The sequence below is a fragment of the Coregonus clupeaformis genome, chromosome 21, assembly GCF_020615455.1.
Source record: "Coregonus clupeaformis isolate EN_2021a chromosome 21, ASM2061545v1, whole genome shotgun sequence".
Classification (NCBI taxonomy): domain Eukaryota; kingdom Metazoa; phylum Chordata; class Actinopteri; order Salmoniformes; family Salmonidae; genus Coregonus; species Coregonus clupeaformis.
This window is the reverse complement of record NC_059212.1, coordinates 36065902-36084498: the sequence shown is the minus strand read 5'-3', so window position 1 is coordinate 36084498 and position 18597 is coordinate 36065902. Positions and strand designations below refer to the sequence as shown.

Genomic DNA, 18597 nt, shown 5'->3' with positions numbered 1-18597 from the left:
TCTGTAGGCTTTTTAACTGAAACACTGCTCACATAATGTCCTTAGAGAATCATGATTAGTTTTGTCTTTTCAAGGATAAGCATCAGAGGAAGGGGCCCCCCTTAGAGAATAGTCTGAACTCAATATATAAAAGCAGAAATTGGCTAAATGTCACATTTGGTTGTATATTGTATAGGTCAAAATAGTGTTGATTGTTTGGTATAAAGCTGAAAAGATTTCCCTGAAGGTATTGTGACATGATGAAGGATGTTGAAGAGACACAAAGATAATAGCTCCTCCCCCCAATGTTGCTTTTTAGGTCAACCATAAGGGAGAAGACACACCAGAGCAGCTGACTGCAGAGTTCAGCTGACCCTTGTGTGTGTGTGTGTGTGTGTGTGTGTGTGTGTGTGTGTGTGTGTGTGTGTGTGTGTGTGTGTGTGTGTGTGTGTGTGTGTGTGTGTGTGTGTGTGTGTGTGTGTGTGTGTGTGTGTGTGTGTGTCTGTGTGTGTCTGTGTGTGTGTCTCCTAAAGGGGAGGGGGTAAAAGGGAGTACAGAAATATAGTAGCCTACATAAAACGTATCTGAGTAATTATTTTATCTTATCATCCAAATTATTTGGTTGCATAACTGTCAGATAGGCTAGGTTATTAAAATGATGAGCACGTTGCTTTATTCTTCCACCACATAAGCATCCAATCGAATTACACCCTCCCCCATCTCAAGTACAATTACGTGATAGGTGACGTTACAAAATGCGGAGGAGGGCGTTGGGTAGGGACCACTTGGACCAAAGAGGAATCAACGCGATTTCATTTCAACGCAGAAACAACGCATTCAGTAGGCAGTGGACCCGGGCGCCTTGTCGAAGCCGAGCCCATTGTCTGCTTTTGACAGAGCAGCCAAGGAAAACCGCTCGATTAATTAAACCACTAAAAGGGAGCGAATAGCCCGGAAAAGGAGTGTCTAGTGGTAGGCATTGCGGTTTGTGATCCACGGAAAAGGGCAGGACACGGCCAAAGCGAAAGCGCCCAGTAACCTATAGCTTATAACGGAAAATGAACCACATTCAAGTTTTAATAATATGAATAAGAACCGCGTTTTGTTGCAATTGGCGACCAAGGATTGATGCGTCTGTGCAATCTCGTTTTCAGACAACTAGCTAGTTCCCGCGGACTTCTTTTGATTACATCGTTTTGAACTCCTAGAATAGGGGTCTATTCATTTGTTTTCCTATTGTTAAGAGTTACTTGTTCAACCCAAGATGAATTTCCAATCGGGGTCGGTGTCCGGTATCGTGCAGCAGTCTCAACCGGCCATGCCCACCCCAGGCACGGTCCCAGCGCCCGTTCCGGTACCAGTACCCCAGTCCATCCCGTCCCAGTTCGGATCAGGATCATCCGGAGGCTCAGGGCAGGGTCAGTTCGGTTCGGGGACAGTATCAGGACAGGCTTCCCAGGCCGGCCAACAAGGCAACCAGCAGTTTGTTTTGTCCAACTCGGCAGCCATCCGGGCTGAGATACATCGGTTCGAATCGGTCCACCCGAACATTTACTCAATCTACGACCTGATCGAACGCATCGATGACATGGCCCTGCAGAATCAGATCCGAGAACATGTGATCTCTATTGAAGGTGAGTAGGAGGGATAAAAGCTAGTGTTATTCACAGCAATTGTCATCAGTAGGCTACTTGCAGTGTAACCCCCTAGTCGGTCATCTCCTCTGATGGGCAATGGCAACATTGTCGCCATGGAGGTAACGTTAGTCTAAAGCTCATTGTTTGGTGACAACAATTTCACTTTCTGGGGGTCTCAGCGCAGGAACCTCTCGGAGGAGTTTTGGAAATAACATTGCCACATGCATTCATTCATTCATTCATACAAGGGCTAGCCTACTGTAATCTATGATACAGGCAGATAAGTTAATATTTTATCTACATTTGATATGCCTGAATTTTCTGTTGTCATGTGAGGTGAATATAAACATTTTCTCAGTGCTCCTGTGTTGAACCACCATTTTCTTTGTGCGTTTCTTATTTTATTGCTTTTTATGTAGGCACATCACAGAATATGCCCTACTAGTACTGCTTATGACACAGTAGGCCTACACCGGGCAACTGACACAAAAACAAGTCACCAAACAACACTTACAGAATGAGAAAAACATGCAGACATACATGGATATGCATGGATTTGCTGTACATTGCAATCTGAGTTCAGTAGCATACAGATTTGCATAAAGACGCCTCACTGCAGCACACATTATTTCTCTCAAATACCAGGCAGTATCCCATATAACCTAACAGTAAGGACACCTATTTCTTAAAGGATGCCACTCAAACTATACTCTGCACCACCTGTGACATAGTGGTTTAGATTCTGTCCATCACACTTTAAGCTCTGGCGAGACTTGTAGTGATTATGACAGCTCCCTTACACCTAGATCTAATGCATGTTTCCACCACCACTCTATCGATTTCCAAAGGTTTAAATTAGGCTCATTGACTTAAAACCTCATTTGGATTTAGAGATGAATTCTCACACATTTAAGATAAATAGCTGGTCTTAGCGGCAGCAAAATCTTGTGCTAACAATTGTGTTTCTTGCATAGGAGACTGAAAGGAAAAGTAGTCAGAGTTCAAACCAGTGTGTGTGTGTGTAGTAATAGTACCTGTAACATGAGCAATTGTGTAGTGAAATGACCCACACGGGTCAATGTCGTTCTCATAAGAGGAACTGTGAACAGACCTAAGATGTGGGTCTATTGTGTTGTGTGACCATGTGAAAGCCAGGGGTTCACTTCCAGCAACAGTGAATTCTCCCATGTCTCAGACAGTGAAGCATAATCAATAGATTGGAGCAACACTATTCTTCACAGGTATAAACTTATCAACAGAGCAGCAAGGGAACAGGTAGAATAGGTTTGGTTGTATGACCTACACAGAAATCAATATCTGTACCATTATGCTGGACTTGCTCAAATGATTGAGTATACAAAACATTAAGAACATCTGCTCTTTCCATGACATAGACTGACCAGGTGAAAGCTATGATCCCTAATTGATGTCACTTGTTAAATCCAATTCAATCAGTGTAGATGAATGGGAGGAGACAGGTTAAAGAAGGGTTTTTAAGCCTCGAGACAGTTGGTGCAACTCAATATTAGGAAGATGTTCCTAATGTTTTGTACACCCAGTGTATTTGCAGTTCTATGGTTTGATAACTATTGAGTAGAGGTGCAGTTAACATCATTAAATATTAGATTGTATCTTTGTATTGATTAGATTAGGTACTCTGTGTGTTGTCACCAACAGGAACCTTGTTTCCATCAGATTTAACCTCCAGTGGACAAACCACTGATCTCTATGCCATCTTTAAATGGCAGACAGTGACCAAATTTTTGTCAAGGTGTGTTTTCATAGATTCTGAGAAACGTCTTCTTAGTAGCAGCTCTACTCAGGCGTGAGCCATTATTGCTGAATGAGATATATTCCCTTGGTGTGGTTATGTAATGAGGTCTATGACCTGTGCCTCGTACCATCATAACATTCACTGTGGCTGACACAGCAGTGGTCTTTCAGCGAATGGGGTTGGTCCTGTAGTACTTGTCATGGATGTGTTAAGATAAAACCTGTGACTTCACTTGAGAAGTCACAGCTTGGGTAGTGTCTCCTTTTAGGCTTTGAGGAATAGCACTGACTTGTTTTGATGCAAATTGTTACATCATTTTCTCAATGAATGCAAGGCTTTATGCAATGGCTTGATATGGTAACACTAGAGCCTTTTATGTTGCCCTCTTAAAAAATGCAGAATATTTGTTTTAATGAGGATGAGCAGTTTTCTGGTTCATTGCCAGATTGAAGTGTGTGACACAAATTAGGAAAAAATATTTCCCCTCTAAAACCTGATAATTTTAGAATGTTCATTTATACTCAGAAATAATTAGTCTGAAATGAAAGACAGTTATTTTTCTACCCCAGGCAAGGCAAGTACTGTATTTGTTCTAGTGCACCTTATGACGAAGTCCAATGCCCCAAAAACGAGGTACATCTATGATTTTCTTTCTCTCAGCAAGTTCCCCATTTTTAGATGCATTCATATTTGACATACCCTGTGTTTTAGCACTCTTATTAATGTACCCTGCAGTGCTGCAATGTCCCCGTTGCAGAAAGCCTGAAGAGCTGCAACAGGAGACATCAGTGTAGTCGACTAGACTTCACCTGTACTGTAGGACTGCACGTTCCCCTTCGATCTTGCATCATTGCAGAGTCTCTGTTGCTAAGAAACCAATGGCTCTCATGCCTTCAGTTGAAAATACTAGAGAGAGAGAATAACAATTCTACCCCAACAGAAAAATGCAGCCTCTTTCCAACATATCTTCTTCTGTGTGAATCGTTAAGGGTTTTACCCGGTGGAAAACACCAACGATTCTTTGAGACACATCATAGGGAGTAGTGATAATACTAGGTGAGGTTTCTCTTCTAACCACTCCCTTCGCAGTAGTGTTTGATATTCCAGGCACCAGTTGTTCTCAGTGAGCAGATTTACTGCAATCACAAGAACCGAGACAAAGGAGCAGTAGGAGCTAGTTTTTTGTTGTGATCAATGTTTTATTGATTTAGCAAATACAGAATAACCAAGGCTTTTCACCGTCATACAAACAATGTAGTGCAGAAGACATGGTTTATAATGACCCTTTATTTAATATAAATGTTTTATCTTGTTTGTTTACAGATCACTGTCTGATATAACTGATCGAATATTGCCCCATTTTCTGGTGTTGAGGAACATGACAAGCTATGAATGTGACTTTTTGAGAACCGGGGTATGCATGTACTAAGCGTGCCAAGGGGAAGAACAAAATGTCCCTTCTACTAGAAGAATCTGTGAAAGATTTCATGCTAGGGTCCACCCTGACCACTTATGTAAGATAAGTTACATAGATTTAGGTGGAACACTTAACATTAACCTCTCCCACCTGCTCAAATCTCTCCAACCTGTGTGTGTCTTTTGGAGGGGTTAGGATCAAAGCAGAAGATGAATTTGGGTCAGTTTGGTTGTCAATTACTAAACATGACCAAATGGTTCCTTGTCCCTTACAGTATTACAGAAGGGCCAGAGAGATAATCATATGCAGTAGAATCTTACCTAAATCTAAAAAGGAAGCTGAATCGGATCAGTCAATCATTAAAATGTCCTCTATTTCACCGCTGGGCCTGGTTTCTTATCCAATTAAAAGAGGAGATTACTTATTCATTATTTAATGTATCTTTAGTTAACTGATTATTCGTACTATGCTAATATAAAGCTGATAATCATCAAGCAAGATATGATATTACATCCCCTCTGTGTAATTGATTTGTATTAAAGAGCGGGTACACTGACCATTCAGATAAAATACATAATCTCAGATGTGACTGAGATTTTTATAGGTCAAAGGCTGGGAAGAGAGGCTTGTTATTTTTGAAACAGTAGTGTCATTCACACTGCATAGCCTCAATGGAATTACCGGTAGGCTGGATTTGAATGAGGGTACGCTTGCTTTTGGAAGAAGAAAACACTTTTGGGTTAACTGTGAAAAGTGTGAAAGTAAAATCTAGATCTGTGTGATACAGAAGCAGCTCCTCTCAGATGATTTCTAATGTGTGTTATATGTAGCCAGTCATTCCAAGGAGGACCGGGGTAGTGTTCCATTAACAAGACTGCTTGCCTTGGGAATATAGCTTGGTTCTTTTGTTTCCTTGGTTTCATTTGGCGACAATGGCTGTTGTAATTGTTACCCTCATTTATGTTTTTACATTCAACTTTTACAGTTCAGTAGGGAAAATATTTGACTGTCAATCTTGAGTTAACCTAACCCTGCTTTCTTCTATAGAATTTCACATTTTCAATGTTTTAGTATATGAGGTGTCTTAAGATGTCGTAGTTGTACAGTAATAACTGTAATAACACTCACAGACGTCAGTTGTGTTTGTAATAAACGGCTGTTTATATAACAATCTTAACATCTGTTCATAATTTGATTATTACTATTCATGTACCTCTATGTGTGTTGTTTCAAACTCCCGTTGGCTCCAAGGGACTCACCCAGCCACTAACCCTGGCGACCAATGTCAAGGACAGGGCAGTGGCCTTACCTCCTGAACCCACAGCTGTTCCAGGTAGTGATGCAGTATGGGGATCTCAAGCATGGGCTAACAAGCCTGAACTCACTTCAGTATTGAGTCCAGCAGAATGGCACATTGTGTACAGAAATGCCAGAAGAGACAACACAGAGGAGAGTGGGAGAGAGAAGACCGAGGGAGAGAGACAGCGGGAGAGAGCGGGAGAAGACACAGGGGAGCCCAGCCTGCTGCCAGAGTGTGGCACATAACATAAGCTGTCCTCTGGCACAAGCAGCCTGCCTAAACACTGTGCATCTCTCCTCTAGTCAATTACCAGATTGAACGTAACATCTCTAGAGGCCCATAAGAACGTAGTGAAGACGTTGCATCTCTCCCTTTTTGCAATGGAAAAAGTAATTGATTTCCAGATTTTTCCTCATAACCATTGAGATGAAATGAGAATGAAATGACTGTAATTGCAGTCATTCAGTGATGGCGATTTATTTATGTGGGGTCATGGCAAGTACTATTTGCATTCTCAATGCTCTCACGGTGATGACACACTGCCCATCAGACTGATAATTAAACGGTAAGGCATGCTCCTATGGATTTGATTTCTCCTGGGGTAGTATGGACAAAGTGGTCTGTGTGCCCCAATCAAGGCACCAGTTTCTCCTTTTCACTTACTTTGTACTTGCAAATAACCTTCAGTCATCCACAAAAAAACAGTTTTAGGACCACACTGTTGAGCGGAAATTGAAGTTAGTGTTTTGTGCACAGGAGCTCGGCTAGGTGGTGCATCGATATTATGGAGGCTAGTATAAGATGTGTGGGAGTAGTGAATCGTTTTTTCTGGATACTGGTGGGATATAACATCCACAGGTATCGATCAGTATGGAGCATCCTTGTCAAAGCCAAGGCAACCAGTCCACTATAATTCAGTTTGTCATCATCACAAAACCAGTCATTTACTAGGGAGTAGAGTGAAAGACAGTCAGTCAACCCCACCATCTGCATCTCTTATGAAGTGTTTTAATGTGGAATGTTGTGTTTATAGAGTAGCTGGGAGACTGTTTGCTGGCTCTAAATCTGTACCAAAGTAAAGCCTGGCGTATAAACACATCTGCCTGCCACGCTAGGACACCCTGAAATAAACCCGCAGCTTGTTGGATTTCTCATGTATTCAACTACTGAGAGGAGCACAAACTGGAACAAAATACCGTCATCTTTACATCGCTGGAAGTACAATGTGTCTCTGACTGTTGAAATCCTTGCTTTTGTTTCTCTGACATTTTCAACTATTTATTTTGACACCTACGGTTTTGAATTTGAAATGTTATTTTGTAAATGGACACTTTCTTTCTCGTTTAAGGAAGAGAGGAATACAAAACCCACAATGCATCTTGTTACTATACATTTACATTTTAGTCATTTAGCAGACGCTCTTATCCAGAGCGACTTACAGTTAGTGAATACATATTTTTTTCATACTGGTCCCCCGTGGGAATCGAACCCACAACCCTGGCGTTGCAAACGCCATGCTCTATCAACTGAGCTACATCCCTGCCGGCCATTCCCTCCCCTACCCTGGACAACGCTAGGCCAATTGTGCGCTGCCCATGAGTCTCCCGGTCGTGGCCGGCTGACTAGAAGATGGTAGTTGTATGCTCTAAAGAATGTGACTGCAAAGCTTCCTTTTTCTTCAAATAGATGTACAGTGCCACATATCCCCTGGCTTTCATTCATGTGAACTAACAAAGATTGGAGTGAACACGTGCAAGGTGTATGAAGCCATTATGCATGATGGCGCCGGAAGGGATGGCTGCCGTTTTATGGACTCTTAACCAACTGTGCTATTTTGTGTGTTTTTTCGCATTGTTTAACTTATTTTGTACAGAATGTTTCTGCTACTGTCTCTTATGACCGAAAAGAGCTTCTGGACATCAGAACCGTGATTATCAAATCAAATCAAATCAAATTTTATTGGTCACATGCGCCGAATACAACAGGTGCAGACATCACAGTGAAATGCTTACTTACAGCCCTTAACCAACAGTGCATTTATTTTTTACAAAAGAAAGTAAAAATAAAACAACAACAAAAAAAGTGTTGAGAGAAAAAAGAGCAGAAGTAAAATAAAGTGACAGTAGGGAGGCTATATATACAGGGGGGTACCGTTGCAGAGTCAATGTGCGGGGGCACCGGCTAGTTGAGGTAGTTGAGGTAATATGTACATGTGGGTAGAGTTAAAGTGACTATGCATAAATAATTAACAGAGTAGCAGCAGCGTAAAAAGGATGGGGTGGGGGGCAGTGCAAATAGTCCGGGTAGCCATGATTAGCTGTTCAGGAGTCTTATGGCTTGGGGGTAGAAGCTGTTGAGAAGTCTTTTGGACCTAGACTTGGCACTCCGGTACTGCTTGCCGTGCGGTAGCAGAGAGAACAGTCTATGACTAGGGTGGCTGGAGTCTTTGACAATTTTGAGGGCCTTCCTCTGACACCGCCTGGTATAGAGGTCCTGGATGGCAGGAAGCTTGGCCCCAGTGATGTACTGGGCCGTACGCACTACCCTCTGTAGTGCCTTGCGGTCGGAGGCCAAGCAGTTGCCATACCAGGCGGTGATGCAACCAGTCAGGATGCTCTCGATGGTGCAGCTGTAGAATTTTGAGGATCTGAGGACCCATGCCAAATCTTTTCAGTCTCCTGAGGGGGAATAGGCTTTGTCGTGCCCTCTTCACGACTGTCTTGGTGTATTTGGACCATGATAGTTCGTTGGTGATGTGGACACCAAGGAACTTGAAGCTCTCAACCTGTTCCACTACAGCCCCGTCGATGAGAATGGGGGCGTGCTCAGTCCTCTTTTTTTTCCTGTAGTCCACAATCATCTCCTTTGTCTTGGTCACGTTGAGGGAGAGGAATAATTGTTATTTTATGAGTCGGACGAGAGGGATTTGCTCCAGACATCCGACAGGGCCCTCATCCCCGTAATTCGCAGTAGAAAGAAAAGGAGATATCGCAGAAGGAGATCAGGGTGCTTGGTAAGGAGCCGGCAACGAGTGTCTAATCTGCCTTAGCCATAGATACTATTGGCCAACTTACAATCGCTTGATAATAAAGTCGACAAACTACAGGCACGAATATCCTACCAACGGGACATAGAAAATTGTAATATCTTATGTTTCACCGAGTCGTGGCTGAACGATGACATGAATAACATACAGCTGGCGGGTTATACACTGTATCGGTAGGATAGAACAGCAGACTCTGGTAAGACAAGGGGTGGCGGTCTATGTATATTTGTAAACAACAGCTGGTGCACGATATCTAAGGAAGTCTCAAGGTTTTGCTCGCCTGAGGTAGAGTATCTCATAATAAGCTGTAGACCACACTATCTACCAAGAGAGTTTTCATCTATATTCTTCGTAGCTGTCTATTTACCACCACAAACCGATGCTGGCACTAAGACCGCACTATATGAATTGTATACGGCCATAAGCAAACAGGAAAACACTCATCCAGAGGCGGCGCTCCTAGTGGCCGGGGACTTTAATGCAGGGAAACTTAAATCCATTTTACCTCATTTCTACCAGCATGTTAAATGTGCAACCAGAGGGAAGAAAACTCTAGACCACCTTTACTCCACACACAGAGACGCATACAAAGCTCTCCCTCATCCTCCATTTGGAAAATCTGACCATAATTCTATCCTCCTGATTCCTGCTTACAAGCAAAAACTAAAGCAGGAAGCACCAGTGACTCGGTCAATAAAAAAGTGGTCAGATGAAGCAGATGCTAAGCTACAGGACTGTTTTGCTAGCACAGACTGGAATATGTTCCGGCATTCTTCCGATGGCATCGAGGAGTACACTACATCAGTCACTGGCTTCATCAATAAGTGCACCGATGACGTCGTCCCCACAGTGACTGTACGTACATACCCCAACCAGAAGCCATGGATTACAGGCAACATCCGCACTGAGCTAAAGGGTAGAGCTGCCGCTTTCAAGGAGCGGGACTCTAACCCAGAAGCTTATAAGAAATCCCGCTATGCCCTCTGATGAACCATCAAACAGGCAAAGCGTCAATACAGGACTAAGATTGAATCGTACTACACTGGCTCCAATGCTCGTCGAATGTGGCAGGGCTTGCAAACTATTACAAACTACAAAGGGAAGAACAGCCGTGAGCTGCCCAGTGACACGAGCCTACCAGATGAGCTAAATTACTTCTATGCTCGCTTCCAGGCAAGTAACACTGAAACATGCATGAGAGCATCAGCTGTTCCGGACGACTGTGTGATCACGCTCTCCGTAGCCGATGTGAGTAAGACCTTTTAAACAGGTCAACATACACAAGGCCGCAGGGCCAGACAGATTACCAGGATGTGTACTCCGAGCATGCGCTGACCAACTGGCAAGTGTCTTCACTGACATTTTCAACCTCTCCCTGTCTGAGTCTGTAGTACCAACATGTTTGAAGTAGGCCACCATAGTCCCTGTGCCCAAGAACACTAAGGTAACCTGCCTAATGACTACCGACCCGTAGCACTCATGTCTGTAGCCATGAAGTGCTTTGAAAGGCTGGTCATGGCTCACATCAACACTATTATCCCAGAAACCCTAGACGCACATAATTTGCATATTGCCCCAACAGATCCACAGATGATGCAATCTCTATTGCACTCCACACTGCCCTTTCACACCTGGACAAAAGGAACACCTACAGTTGAAGTTTACATACACCTTAGCCAAATACATTTAAACTCCGTTTTTCATAATTCCTGACATTTAATCCTAGTAAAAATTCCCTGTCTTAGGTTAGTTAGGATCACCACTTTTATTTTAAGAATGTGAAATGTCAGAATAATAGTAGAGAGAATGATTGATTTATTTCAGCTGTTATTTCTTTCATTTAACTTCCTGACTGATGTCTTGAGATGTTGCTTCAATATATCCACATAATTTTCCTTCCTAATGATGCAATCTATTTTGTGAAGTGCACCAGTCCCTCCTGCAGCAAAGCACCCTCACAGCATGATGCTGCCACCCCCGTGCTTCACGTTTGGGATGGTGTTCTTCGGCTTGCAAGCAACCCCCTTTTTCCTCAAAACATAACTATGGTCATAATGGCCATGCAGTTCTATTTTTGTTTCATCAGACCAGAGGACATTTCTCCAAAAAGTACAATCTTTGTCCCCATGTGCAGTTGCAAACCGTAGTCTGGATTTTTTATGGTGGTTTTGGAGCAGTGGCTTCTTCCTTGCTGAGCTGCCTTTCAGGTTATGTCGATTTATAGGACTTGTTTTACTGTGGATATAGATAATTTTGTACCTGTTTCCTCCAGCATCTTCACAAGGTCCTTTGCTGTTGTTCTGGGATTGATTTGCACTTTTCGCACCAAAGTACGTTAATCTCTAGGAGACAGAACGCGTCTCCTTCCTGAGCGGTATGATGGCTGCGTGGTCCCATGGTGTTTATACTTGCGTACTATTGTTTGTACAGATGAATGTGGTACATTCAGGCATTTGGAAATTGCTCCCAATGATGAACCAGACTTGTGGAGGTCTACAATTTCTTTTCTGAGGTCTTGGCTGATTTCTTTTGATTTTCCCATGATGTCAAGCAAAGAGGCACTGAGTTTGAAGGTAGGCCTTGAAATACATCCACAGGTACACCTCCAATTGACTCAAATGATGTCAATTAGCCTATCAGAAGCTTCTAAAGCCATGACATCATTTTCTGGAATTTTCCAAGCTGTTTAAAGGCACAGTCAACTTAGTGTATGTACACTTCTGACCCACTGGAATTGTGATACAGTGAATTATAAGTGAAATAATCTCTGTAAACAATTGTTGAAAAAATTACTTGTGTCATGCACAAAGTAGATGTCCTAACCAACTTGCCAAAACTATAGTTTGTTAACAAGAAATGTGTGGAGTGGTTGAAAAACGAGTTTTAATGACTCCAACCTAAGTGTATGTAGACTTCCGACTTCAACTGTATGTGAGAATGCTATTCATCGACTACAGCTCAGTGTTCAACACCATTGTGCCCTCAAAGCTCTTCACTAAGCTAAGGACCCTGGGACTAAACACCTCCCTCTGCAACTGGATCAAGGACTTCCTGATGGGCCGCCCCCAGGTGGTAAGGGTAGGTAACAACACATCCGCCATGCTGATCCTCAACACGGGGGCCCCTTGGGTGCGTGCTCAGTCCCCTTCTGTACTCCCTGTTCACTCATGACTGCATGACCAGGCACGACTCCAACACCATCATTAAGTTTGCCGATGACACAACAGTGGTAGGCCTGATCCCCGACAACGACGAGACAAGCTATAGGGAGGAGGTCAGAGACCTGGCCGTGTGGTGCCAGGACAACAACCTCTCCCTCAACATGATCAAGACAAAGGAGATGATTGTGGACTACAGGAAAAATAAGAGGACCGAGCACGGCCCCATTCTCATCGATGGGGCTGTAGTGGAGCAGGTTGAGAGCTTCATGTTCCTTGGTGTCCACATCAAACTAACATGGTCCAAGCACACCAAGACAGCACACCAAGACAGTCGTGAAGAGGGCACAACAAAACCTATTCCCCCTAAGATTTGGCATGGGTCCTCAGATCCTCAAAAGGTTCTACCATCGAGAGCATCCTGACTGGTTGCATCACTGCCTGGTATGGCAACTGCTCGGCCTCTGACCGCAAGGCACTACAGAGAGTAGTGCGTACGGCCCAGTACATCACTGGGGCCAAGCTTCCTGCCATCCAGGACCTCTATACCAGGTGGTGTCAGAGGAAGGCCCTAAAAATTGTTGAAGACTCCAGCCTCCCTAGTTATAGACTTCTCTGTGCTACCGCATTGCAAGCGGTACCGGAGCGCAAAAAGTATAGGTCCAAGAGGCTTCTAAATAGCTTCTACCCCCAAGCCATAAGATTCCTGAACATCTACTCAAATGGCTTCCCAGACTATTTGCATTGACCCCCCCCCCCCACCCCTCTTTTACGCTGCTGCTACTCTCTGTTTATTATTTAATAATAGTCACTTTCATAACTCTACCTACACTCCTGAGTGGCGCAGTGGTCTAAGGCACTGCATCGCAGTGCTAACTGTGCCACTAGAGATCCTGGTTCGAATCCAGGCTCTGTCGCAGCCGGCCGCGACCGGGAGACTCATGGGCGGCGCACAATTGGCCCAGCGTCGTCCAGGGTAGGGGAGGGAATGGCCGGCAGGGATGTAGCTCAGTTGATAGAGCATGGCGTTTGCAACGCCAGGGTTGTGGGTTCGATTCCCATGGGGGGCCAGTATAAAAAAAAAAAAAAAAGTATTCACTAACTGTAAGTCGCTCTGGATAAGAGCGTCTGCTAAATGACTAAAAAAATAAAAAAAAATAAAAAAAATAAAAATAAAAAAATGTACATATTACCACGACTAACCGGTGCCCCCACACATTGACTCGGTACCGGTACCCCCTGTATATAGCCTCGCTATTGATATTTTTACTGCTGCTCTTTAATTATTTGTTACTTTTAGTGTTTTTTTTTTTTTTTTTTTTTGTATTCTTTCTTAAAACTGCGTTGTTGGTTAAGGGCTTGTAAGCATTTCACATGTGACAAATACAATTTGATTTGATGTCACCCTTGTGGGGATTGGCTCATTCTACAAAGTGTTCTCTACTGTTGCTTTTAACTTTCACTTGAGAGAAAAAATACCAGAACTACACCAGCAACTGAATATCGACCAACCTAGCAGCTCACTGTTGATTTTCTGGAGAGGAAAGCAAGAAAATGTAGACCCAGTCATCTATGTTGAATCTTAAAGAGAAGTGTCAAAGATCCTCTTAATCGTTTTTTCCATCGAGACCAGCCTATTGTACAGTAAGAGACTTTCCCCCAAGCCTTGACAGATGCATGGGTGGCAGTTGACATGGCGCATGCACATGCCTCGCTCTCAGTGTCTACAGCCCCTTTGTCCCGTCGTTACTCCTTACGATTTCACAGCGTCTAAACGCTCATTACATTCATCCCTATTCAGATGAGTTCCAACATTTCTTTCTGACCTCTGACTCCCACAGTCGTCAGGGATGTGCAAAGCCAATCACAGGGCATCAATGCGTCTGGTAGGTTGTGGTAGGGCTGCCTGTGTGCACTATGCAGTATCTCTGTGGCTCTGTCGTCCCCTCAGTGCTCTCTGCACAGGGCCATTACTGCATAGGGCTTAGCGTATAATGTGATGCAATGCTCCCTCCACAGCAGAATGTCCTACATTGTGTCGGTGAACAAAGGCTCTCTCTCCCATTGATGGACAGTTTGTGTTTTTTCTTCTTCTCTGGTTTCAACTGTGGTGGGGGGGGGAGGGGGGGGGATTGTACAAAACTTGAAAAGCCTTTTTGAGTCAGTTTCCATATACTCCATGTCTCTGGTAATGTATGACCACACCAGGACTAGAAGCATAACGAATGTGGAGAGGAGCTCTGATGTGTTATTCAATTGAAAGTGAGTGTTATTCCATTAAAAGTGAGTGTGATCTTCACAATTACTGTTAGTGATACATCATGATGAGAAATGTACCTCTAGAAATTATGTAGAAGGCTTGTCCTTTCAGCACTATCTCTGTGCGCTACATAAACAAATAGAACAGTAATGGATCTTCACTTACCTGTAATTACCTTGTCGCCATGGTTTCGCGGTGGTCAAATTAATTTGTCCTGTTTTCTCAACCCGGCTGTGTTCTATCTGTCCTGATCACATCATGGAAGTACTCCGTCTCTCCTGCCAGAGAGTGAGTCTGGGCCTACAAGCAGATGGCCAATGACAGAGGAAGGGAAGGGAAGGGAAGGAAAGCAGTCATATATATATATATATATATATATATATATATATATATATATATATATATATATATATATATATATCACACACACACTTGCATTCCTATCCTTGTGGGGACCAAATAATTGATTCCCATCCAAAATCCAATTTCCCCTAAATCTAACCTTAACCCCTAACCCTAAATCTAAACCTAACAATAACTCCTAACCCTAATTCTAACCCTAATTGTAAACCTAAGCCCTGAGCCTAAAATAGCATTTTTCCTTGTTGGGACAGGCAAAATGTCCCCACTTATCCAAATGTTCCTTGTTTTACTATCCTTGTGAGGACTTCTGGTACCCACAAGGATGGTTAAACAAAAACACACAAACATACAGGGTCTCTGGAAGGGAAGGGGCTCTGATTGGAAAGCAGTGACTAAGGGAGGGAGACACAGATGGAAAGGTGCATATGCTTCCAAGTCCCCCCAGCCTGACAGCAGTCCCGTGTCTCACTGTGGGGAGATCTAGGCAGGCTCCAGGCCTGCAAGTTGGGGATGGACATGTAGCGGAGAGCTGTGGTGATAGGCTGAACCATAGGCACAGGGCTTTACTTTACGCAGCCTCTCTGAAGAGAACCTTCAGACCGTGACATTTCTTCCCTTTTCCCCCATGGCCCACCACGTTTTCCTACTTGATTTAGAAAATGCCGGATAAGGGAAACTGAGACAGGAGGTGGCATATGCGGGGTCATCATGACTGCCTGGGCTAACCTGGTGCTGGTTATTACATTGGCGTCAGGAGTCTGTATCTCCCACTCCTTGAAAGCTAATTGGGAAAGTCTATTTAAGGGTTGGAGGCCAGGCTGTGGAACTGGAGATTTTAAATTGAATTTCTTAAATAGCAATTCTAGCAGAAGGCTATGTCACAGTTCTTATTCATCAATCACTTCTCAAGGACATTTGTGGACAGTTTTGAGTGTTGCCATGCTATCAAAGGGGCAATGAGTAGCTGGAGTTGTTTTGATGAGTTGATGTTGAATGATGTGAATGGATTTCGTTGAGGGGTAATGTTCTTGGAGTGTCTTATTGCTCCCTTTACTGCCAGCATTACTAACACCTCGGTGCAGTTGAGTGTGCCGCACGGATTTCCGAAAAGGTCTGCTCTCATTTGAAAGTCTCAGTGGAAATTTTGGCAGTCACATTGCCATGAAATGATGAATCTGTTTTCCACCAGAAAGTACAGAGCCAATAAGACTCCCACTTTCTGCAATACTGTCAAAATCACGTGGCATATTTGGTCTTTTGATATGGTTTCTAGGTTAGATGTGTTGATGATATGGTACAATCCCCAACAGTTTTGTTTTCTTCATGCTCTTGAAATAGAATTAGATGATGATAATACACTGAACAAAAATATAGACGCAACATGCAACAATTTCTAAGATTTTACTGAGTTACAGTTCATATAAGGAAATCAGTCAATTGAAATAAATAAATGAGGCCCTAATCTATGGATATCACATGACTGGGAATACAGATATGCATCTGATGGTCACAGATATTTTTTAAGAAGATAGGGGCGTGGATCAGAAAACCAGTCATTTTCTGGTGTGACCACCATTTGCTTCATGCAGTGCGACACATCTCCTTCATATAAAGTTGATCAGGTTGTTGATTGTGGCCTGTGGAATGTTGTCCCACTCCTCTTCAATGGCTGTGTGAAGTTGCTGGATATTGTCGGAAACTGGAACACGCTGTTGTACATATCGATCCAGAGTATCCTAAACATGCTCAATGGGTGACATGTCTGGTGAGAATGCAGGCCATTCAAGAACTGGGGACATTTTCAGCTTCCAGGAATTGTGTACAGATCCTTGCGACATGGGGCCGTGCATTATCATGCTGAAACATGAGGTGATGGCGGCGGATGGTCCTCAGGATCTCATCACAGTATCTCTGTGCATTCAAATTGCCGTTGATAAAATGCAATTGTGTTCATTGTCCATAGCTTATGCCTGCCCATACCAGAATCCCACCATGGGGCACTCTGTTCACATTGTTGACATCAGCAAACCGCTCGCCCACAAGGCGCCATACACGCTCTGCCATCTGCCCGGTACAGTTGAAACCGGGATTCATCCGTGAAGAGCACACTTCTCCAGCGTGCCAGTGGCCATCGAAGGTGAGCATTTGCCCGTTGAAGTCGGTTACGACGCTGAACTGCAGTCAGGTCAAGACCCTGGTGAGGACGACGAGCACGCAGATGAGCATCCCTGAGACAGTTTCTGACAGTTTGTGCAGAAATTCTTCGGTTGTGCATAGGGCTGTTGCGGTGACCGCATTACCGCCACACCGGCAGTCATGACCGCAGTAAAATTCTATGTGACCGTTGAATCACGGTAATCTCCTCTTATGCACTCTGGACATGCGTTAGTAGTACCCAACTAGCTCATCAGGTCCTAATGGTCTGGTACCCAGGGCTCTATTGTCCCTCTAACCACTCTGACATCTTCAAATGCAATCAAAAATCTTATCAAACAAAGTATGTGCTTTTAAAACTCACCTCACCTCACTGTGATTGATTAATTTGAAGAAAGAAGTTCAACAACAGGTTAAAACTGAGTAGAAAAACATTTCATTGTGGATGTTGTTTCAAAGCCTAACACAACTAAATGGACAGTGCTTTCTAAGGTGATGATTAATTCAAACCACCCATATGCATATTAGAGATTATGCATAGGCCTATACATGAGTCCAAGCCCGAAAATAAAAAATTAATAAAATACAGAATTAAAATAATGATTGTGCCTCTTTATACAATGCATAGCCTACTGCATTTTACAGAAGGCAGAAAAACATACATATAAACTGATTTAAGAGATCTTTGGTACATAATTGGTCTAGCCTAAATTAAACAAATTCAGAGTTAGCCTACATTATAGTGTATTTGATTTTGAATAGCCTAGTAATAGGGCATTTGTTATACAGTATTTTCATAATTAATAGGCTGACACATTACCTTTAGCTACAGAATATCTCACCATCGTGCGTTTCCATCTCCTCCCCTCTCTCCTTCATTCCTTTCTCCAGTGCGCAGAGGGGCTGTCAACAGTTTAATTAAATATGTTTAGTTGTGAAAACATGCTACCATCGATGTTCCCGAACAGATGTAACTTCGTTTCCCAAATTAAGCACTGGGTAGCTGCAGGAACAGGGTTGGAGAGCCCATGGCATACAGAGTTTGGGCGGAATATCACCTGTTGCACGGCAAAATAACCGGAGTAGCCTACCTGACATGGGACGAACCAGAGGGAAAGTGGCCTCCAATCACTATTCATGTGCATACAGCAGAGGGTGCACCCCCCTATCCACATCGACGGGACCACAGAGGAGAAGGTGGAAAGCTTCCAAGTTCCTTGGCGTACACATCACTGACAAACTGAATTGGTCCAACCACGCAGACAGTGTGGTAAAGAAGGCGCAATAGAGCCTCTTCAACCTCGGAAGGCTGAAGAAATTCGGCTTAGCACCTAAAACCCTCACAAACTTTTACAGATTCACAATTGAGAGCATCCTGTCGGGCTGTATCACCACCTGGTACGGCAACTGCACCGCCCGCAACCACAGGGCTCTCCAGAGGGTGGTGCGGTCTACCGAACGCATTACCGGGGGCAAACTACCTGCCATCCAGGACACTTACAGCACCCG

The 18597-nt window shown here is 43.6% G+C and overlaps 1 protein-coding gene across 1 annotated transcript in view; it reads left to right on the top strand.

The window, feature by feature from the left end:
• Positions 1–750: 750 nt before the first annotated feature.
• The window catches only part of LOC121535350 (arf-GAP with GTPase, ANK repeat and PH domain-containing protein 3), a 217761-nt gene continuing 199914 nt past the window's right edge, over positions 751–18597 (top strand). Inside the window, exon 1 of the mRNA XM_041842343.2 lies at positions 751–1613. Within this exon, the coding sequence (XP_041698277.1) occupies positions 1244–1613 (370 nt within the window). The 5' untranslated portion in view covers positions 751–1243. The remainder of the gene's footprint in view (positions 1614–18597) is intronic.